The 7496-nt window shown below is 52.7% G+C and overlaps 1 protein-coding gene across 1 annotated transcript; it reads left to right on the plus strand.

Annotated features, from left to right (window-relative positions):
* The first annotated feature begins 1381 nt into the window (after positions 1-1381).
* LOC138414761 (testis-expressed protein 19.2-like) lies at positions 1382-3099 on the plus strand. Its single transcript, XM_069542542.1, has 2 exons — positions 1382-1660; positions 2063-3099. The coding sequence occupies exons 1-2, from the start codon at positions 1457-1459 to the stop codon at positions 2510-2512; spliced, it is 654 nt and encodes a 217-aa protein (XP_069398643.1). The 5' UTR covers positions 1382-1456; the 3' UTR covers positions 2513-3099.
* The last annotated feature ends 4397 nt before the right edge of the window (positions 3100-7496 follow it).

The following is a 7496-nucleotide window of genomic DNA, read 5'->3' on the forward strand; positions in this document are numbered from 1 at the left end:
ACCTCAGCTCTGTGGGGCCAGTTTCCTCTGTTTTCACACCCTGAGCTTTCTTTCCTCAGGGCTCACTGGTAGGGAGCTGGCTACAGTCTAGATGGCAGGTATTCTCCTTCCTGAGTTCCCTCAGGGTTCACTGGCTCATATCAGAGGGCTGCAACCCACTGATGGCAGTGACATTCTTGTTTATTGATATGCCAGAAAATATTCCATTTCTCAGTGCTTAAAACGTAAATTATTGGCAATCAGTTTCTGATATTCATTTAAAAAAAAAAATTAACCAAGGAGGAATCCATTTCCACCACTGAAGGACAGGGCCCTTGACCAAGCAGGTCGCCCAGGACCCGGGATGGGACAGTGACCATGAGGGAGACGCTCACCTGCACAATTTCAGAAACCTGTGGATTGAGAGTGATGGGATAGTCTTCTCACCCTCTAGGAGAGAACATCACAGACACAATCACCTTGGGGACAGGGTTAGGGGAATAAGACTGCCCTCCCTGGAGGCTGTGGAGACTTCTGGGATGGGGGTGGGGAGGGAGGATGACTCAGCAGTTTTATTTCCTGGTGGGCTGAGGCTCATGGGAAATAGGCAAATGAGCCCAGAGCACCATGGGGAATGGCCCTTTAAATGCTCAGGCTGGCTCTGATCCCTCCTTTCCCCTCAGGGTTACCCACAGGAGGGAGCCACCAGGGAGGGTGAGAGCCCTTTGGAATAAGAAGTGTGTCTGGGGCCTACAGGCTGGCAGAGTGTGGGGCTTGGAGGCTGAAAAGCCCCAGCTTCCAGTGTGGCCCCGGGCCAGACGGGCCAGCTCAGGTGCCGGTGGTTCTTTTACGCTCCATCTGGTTAAGTCAGGTTAACCATTTGGTTAGATTCTGGTAAGTTCCTTCAGGTTCTGACAGATTCTCTCAGGTTGTCTCAGGGTAAGTCAGGTTCTGTCAGGTTCCCTTAGTTTCCCCCAGGTGAGGCTGCTGGGGCAACAGGATTCCTGAGATGGGGGGATGGGGGGCGCAGTGAGAGGAGGCTGTGTGTTCCACAGGCCCCAGGTCAGCTAAACTGAGCAGAGACAGGGTAAAAGGGCTGGGTGTCAGCCCAAGGGCCCCTGTGCCCTGCTCCTCCCTGCAGGGCACCTGCTCCCACCTGCCTGCCCTAACCTCCCCTGAGGTTAGAGGGGGCCCCTAACCTCACTGCTTTTCTTTGCAGCTCCCAGAGGACAGAACGCTTGCATCAGCTGAAGTTAATTCCAGAGTTTCTTCCCTTCCAACCTCTATTTTGACCCAGTTCATCCACCGCCATCCCAAATTCTTCTCCTGGTGATCCTCATCTTTCTCCTCCCTGTTCTCTTGCCCCTCCTCCCTGCCCCTTGCACCTTACTGTGCCCCCACCTGTGGGCCAGACCCCCTAAGATCACAGCCACCCCTGCTCCTGCTGTCTCTCTCTCAGGAGGCAGGCCGCTTGGCCATGTGCCCTCCAGTCAGCAAGCGGTATGTGGCGGAGGGCCTGTCCTACCTCTATGTGTCCTGGTTGTACCAGCTTCAACATGGCAGCCAGATAAAGCTCTGCTTCGCTTGTTTCAAGGTTGCCTTTCTGGACTTTAAACGGATGCTGGAGTCAGAAGACTGGGAAGATGAAGACTGGGACTCTGAGCTGATGGACGATTCCGAGGTGTGGTCTGAGCAGGGGTCATCCCCGGGGATGGGGCCAAGCTGGGGGCAGGGCCAAGGGCAGCCTGCACAGGGCGGGGCTGTGGGCTGGGGGTCAGGCACCCTGGCATCAGGCCCTGTGGAGTCAGAAGATGTGGGCTTGCACAATCACACTGTGCCCACCGAGCTGCAGCCTCAGGATGCGGTACCTTTGGGCCTGGGTGCTGAAGATGCTGACTGGACCCAGGACCTTCCCTGGAGACTTGAGGGACTCCCTACCTGCTCCCACTGGCCAAGCCCCCTTCCTCCATGGCGGGGGTTTTTCAAAGTGGACCTGCCCCTGGGGGAGCCCATGGTACTGGAGCTGGGCACCACCCAAAACACGGACCCTGCTGAGACTAAGGCCTGGTTACTGGACCTGCAGGTCCTCTCCCTGGTGAGCTGCTGTGATGTCATCTACCTCCAGAAGATGAAGCCAAGAAGGGCCTGGAGGACCCCAGGCCAGTGTTGGAAACTGCTGCTGGAGCCTGATGAGTGGTGGGTGGTGAGACTCCAAGATGTACCCCAGATGCAAGACCTGCACCACTGGAAGCTAAGCATTCTGGAATCCTCGTCTTTGGAGCAGAATGTAGATCTTTTACCTGCGGACTCGGTCCTGCTTAAGAGGGGACTCACCATCCTCTCTTTTTCACCCTGGGCCATGAGGGAGGCAGCGGAGGGGGACTCAGCCTCTAGGCCACAGTCCTCCACCCAAGGAGGGGATTCCAGCACCAGTGGGCCCAGAATGCCTGGGGAGAACCTGGCTGCTGTGGGAGCCTTGGCCCTGGGAGAGCTGCCACATTTCCAGCCCCTCAACCCAGGGTCCCAGAACTGAGGGACTGAGGTCCATGTGGTCACCATTGTCCTGGCTTCCCTAGGACACCAGAAGCTGGGAAGGACTGACCTCTCTACAACAGCCCCAGTAGCCATTAACAATGAATGAGGTCTTGGGCCTGGAAAGAAACAATGGTGAGTGGGCCAGAGACTGAGAAATGGGGCCCACTGCAGCATCAGGAAAAAGGGACACAAATACCTATAACTGGGAGGGAAGTTCTCTGTCAGATGTCACGGAGTTAGGAATCTGAGCTATTCGGGATGTGCTGGGTGAAAGGATGCTGTGTGATGTGTGAAGAAGGGAACAGGCAATCGATCTATGTAACAGCCCTACCCTGGGGAGGGATGTCTGAAGTGTAACTCCTGGGAAAACGGTGATAGAGTTGGGAACACGGTGGTAGAGTCGGGACCACAGGGATATGTGCTTATCTTTACTCAGTGGGCTCCACAGGACCCGGTTATCGGCACTGAGGACTCTGCAGTGTGAGAGACCTTGTTTCAAAGATTGGCTATTTTATATGGTTTGGCTATTTAGTTTCTGTCTCTTTGTGTGTCAGTTTAAAGGAAATAAAGTCATCAAGTTTGCAACAAGGTGTGGTTCAGAGCTCTTCTGCAGAAAATCTTTGTTGCTTCTCCTTGTCTTGTCCCTCTCAGGGACAAATCAATCCTAGCAACTCCTACTTCATGAGGCACAGTTGTCCAGGATGGCTAAGAATCTATAGCTTCTAGATTAGTGATGGTTAGGAAAGCTAGGGTGACCCTGTGTGGGAAAGATGTAAGCAAAGGTGTGTGTGTGTGCTCTGTCCTATCCGACTCTTTGCAACCTTATGACTGTAACCTGCCAGGCTCTTCTGTCCATGCGATTTTCCAGGCAAGAATACTAGAGTGGGTAGCCATTCCCTTTTCCAATTTCCAGGGGAACTTCCCAACTCAGGGATCGAATCCGGGTCTCCTGCATTGAGGGTGGATTCTTTACCATCTGAGCCTCCAGGGAAGCCACAGAGTGACCCTCGAAAATGCCTTTGCATCTGGCTGATCCTCCTCCAGTGTTTGGGGTTCCCAGCCACATCCCATGGCCACACAAACCAGCTGGGTTTACTGTATTTAATTCCATGGAATGTAGTAATATTGTTTACTTTCTTTCATAAAGTTTATGTGGGCAGCTAGCAGCTGAAAACAGATATATCAAAATGTCCATCTCCCCATCATGGCTGAAAGCCACCTATTCTTGCAAAGGTTCTGGTTTCAGACCTCCTGCCCTCAAGTTCATGGTGAGTGTGCCCATCTTCCCATGTAGGAAGACAATGGCTGTGGGTTCGCGCCCCTTGTCTCATGGGTGCCTCAGGCAGGCAGGGTCACTGCAGGCTGGGTGCGGGTGGCTAGTGAGGGGGCGAAGGGACTGGGCGCCTGTCAGCACTCTCACTGAGAGTTGTTTGCAATCGATGGCTCCCTGCTCCCACCACTGGCAGAAAGCTCAGTCTTGTCTCTTCCAGCAAAAGTCAGGCCTGCCGGGAGCCATCGTGATGAACTCCGCCCATGGCAAAGGTCATGAGGAAGGAGGCTTGGCATACGCAAAGGCGTGATCAAGCCTCAGGAAACCCCCTGTTCCCGAGCATCTACCCCCAAAACCAGAGTCTGTCTACTGTCTCATGCTCTTGCCTACACCTCTGACTTTATGGGGGGCTGTTTCCCACCGGTTCTCTCGGAGAAGAAGTAAATGTGCACCTCCAAGTCAATAAAAATTCCTGGGCGTGACAAGAGTGTTTCAACTTATGGACTCCTCTGAAGGTTATCTAGCCCACCTGTACAGATTCGTCTAGCCACATGTGATTGTTTACAGCCTCCCAACCATGAGAGGCACGAGATGTTTTAGACTTACTAAAAGCAAATTCCTTTGGGAAGTTGGAAATTGTCATATAGTGGGTTGGTTAGGAGTTATATTGGTGAAGGGTTTTTTTCATTTGTTGTGCCAATAATTGCTGCTAATTCCCTGCCCTGGGTGTGACAAGGGTGTCTCAGGTCAAACCTCTCTGCTGACAGACTAGCTTGTGTGACAGGATTATCCATACTCCTGCCACTACACACATGATTGTTTACTACCTCTCAACAATAAACAGCACAGAGTTTGGAGTATTTTGAGAGTCTTGATTAGCACAGGGCTTTTCTCATTGTTGAGTCAATGATTGCCACCAGGCCTCCATATCCTTAAGCACCTGGGAATTTATTAATCAATGTATTTGGAATATAGAAAAGGAAATATAGTAGTTTTTAAGGTTAGCAATACTAGACTTTTTGAGTTAATGAATTTTCTCTTTTGTAATAGATCACTGTACTTTGTTATAAATCACTGTGTCCTTGCTATGTAAAAATGTAACTTTATCACTATCTTAAGACTAAATAGATCTTAAGGGGAACATTGGTGAAAGGATTTTCATTTGTTGGGTTGATGTTTGCTGCTAAATCTCCATATTCCCTGCTCTTATAATGAATATAACTAGCATATAGGAGAAATAAGTATTAACCTTTAAGATTAATCATGTTAACCTTGGGTTAAATAAATTCTTTTCTTGATTGTAACTCACTACACCCTCACCCTATAGGAAGGCAACTTTATTTGGAGGGTGGCTCCTGGTTTAAGAAAAAACACCCTTGGAAAAAATAAGTTTTTTGGTTATCAGAAAGGGTCGTAAAATGTCAGCAGGTCTCATGGCCAGAAGATGATGTAAAACCCCTAAGACCTTTTTTATACATTTATGTGAAGCACCTGATTTTGATAAAGGTCAGGACTGCTGACCCCGGCGTGACTCGGTATTCATCCCGATGTGTAACAGAAGGTATATAAGCAAACCCAAAAATAAAAAAATGGGATCAGTTTCTGGAAAGACTGATTCCCCCATGTTGCTTCTTTCTTGCTCCCCAATTTTCTGGCTGAATTTCCATCTGGAATGCGGGTACTCACCAAGCCTGCTAATTTTGCCTGGACTTCTTAGATGGGACCTGGGAGGCCTCAGTGCCTCCTCTCCTTCGGGAGAATGGAAAGACGCCTGTGGCCTACGTAGGTGGTGATTGGTATTCCATGTAAACCAAGTTATTCAGCCTCCTTTTCTCCACTAATTTTCCTACTAAGTATCCGTCTCTAGATCTCTTTCTATATCTATATTTAAAAAGTTTTTTCCTAGGACGCCGACTCCGTCCCCACCTTCGAATCATCCTGGATCCCCCAGGGGTGGACCCCGGCACAGGCCGTTAACTCTGCCACCAGCCCAGTGTGCCCCTGGGCGTGGCCCTGTCAGCGCTCCCCGCCCTGCTGCCTAGAGACATGTGGAAGTCGGGGTGCCTTTGGAGTTGGGGCCACAGGCTCCCCTGCCGGAAGGTTCCCAAGGAGGGAAGGCAGCAGCACGCCTCTGCTCAGATTCCCTCTGACTGGTGCCTGCTGCCTCCCCAGTGCGCAGGGGCTGGGGGAGGCGCACTTTCCACCCTGGTTTCAGGTCTCCCGTGTCCCCCTGCCCCCACCTGCAGGGACGGATGCTGCCCTGTGAGCCAGGCTGGGGCTCCCCTGGTTCCCGTGAGGCACAGAGGGGGCCTGAGCCCTGTGACCTGGGCCCAGCTACCCACCCCTGCCTACCAGGCCACCGAGGGGACTTAGGATTTACGCTTCTGGGGTGCACGGATTAAGGAAAGTCTCTGATCCTAAAGGCCTGAGTGATGCTGATTCGGAGAAGCCGCCCACCCTGGCCCCACCTGTGAAATGGAGAGGCGGCCCCGCGGACATGGAGCCCGTCAGCCCCAGACCTTCACTCAAACACGCCAGACACCACAGGCGCAAACCTGGGACGCTGCTGGTAGACTTTCTTTTTTCTCTCACCACTCTGTAAAAATAGCATCTCCTTCAAAACACACTTTCTAGGAGGCTAGGACAAAATGCTGAGGATTAAACGTTCTGGGCAAACCATAGCAATGCGGCCTCAGTGCCTGGCCGCCTGCCCTCGTGGAGACCGGGCTCGTCACCGTCTCTCATCTGAGTGATTGGCTGAGGCGCTCGATGAATAACACATTTGTCAGTTAATAACCATCTCTAAGATTTATTTCAGTTTAGTTTATTTGTTTTGAGGTCAGAGAAAACCCAAGCTTGTTCGGAGAATGAGCCGGGAGGGCCAGCCCCGGGCCGCAGGCGCAGGTCGCACGCGCTCCGCTTCCGCTCCGTGACGGCCCTGCCCGGGGGCTGCGGACCCGCCTGCGCTGGAGGATCCGCGGGACGCACGAGGGCGGCTCTCGTCACCGCCACCCACCCCGCTGCTGCACACGGCGCGGGACGCCATGAGGGCACGTCCCGAAGGCCATCATGAGGGGACCCAAAGAGGAGACACTCCGAAGGGAGAAGCGTGAGAGGAGGCCGCAAGGGGACACCAAGAGGGAATCGCCATCCGGGGATGTCACGAGAGGACACCATGAGGGCAGCCGTGAAGGGAACCTCGTGAGGAGACGCCATGGGGGAAACCACTGGGCACACTACGAGGGGAACAGGCTCAGGGGACGCCACGAGGGGTAATAAGGAGGAGACCCTGCAAGGAAAGAAACGTCATCCGGGAAAGCCAGGAGGGAACCTCCTGAGGAGATGCCATGAGGAGAATATCAAGGGAACAGCCATGTGAGGAACTTGAGGGGAACCGTGAGAGGACTCTGTGAGGGGATATCAGGGGGCTGTGCCCTGAGGGGACATTGACAGGCACACAAACTGCCCAACAGAGGCATAGACACGCCCCCTGCCTTACCTAATGCCTCAGCTCCCAGCTCCATGTGGGAAGAATATGCCCACCCCTAGCCGAATGAGGACCTCGCCTGGAAGCAGGAGCATAGATATGGCGAGGACCCTGCTCAGCTGCCCAGTTCCTGCTGTGCGTTGCACTTTTGTTTAAAGACCCACAACTAGACAAAACCAGCACATGAACACAAGACTGAATCACACCCATAAGTCTTTGGGTGGT

Source organism: Ovis canadensis, chromosome 11, assembly GCF_042477335.2.
Source record: "Ovis canadensis isolate MfBH-ARS-UI-01 breed Bighorn chromosome 11, ARS-UI_OviCan_v2, whole genome shotgun sequence".
Taxonomy (NCBI): domain Eukaryota; kingdom Metazoa; phylum Chordata; class Mammalia; order Artiodactyla; family Bovidae; genus Ovis; species Ovis canadensis.

What these genes read in the sequence shown, in the direction of transcription:
- LOC138414761 (XM_069542542.1), top strand. Translation starts at nt 1,457, where the DNA reads ATGTGCCCTCCAGTCAGCAAGCGGTATGTGGCGGAGGGCCTGTCCTAC. An exon ending in AGCTGATGGACGATTCCGAG is followed by an intron (nt 1,661 to 2,062) that starts GTGTGGTCTGAG and finishes CTGGACCTGCAG; the next exon opens with GTCCTCTCCCTGGTGAGCTG.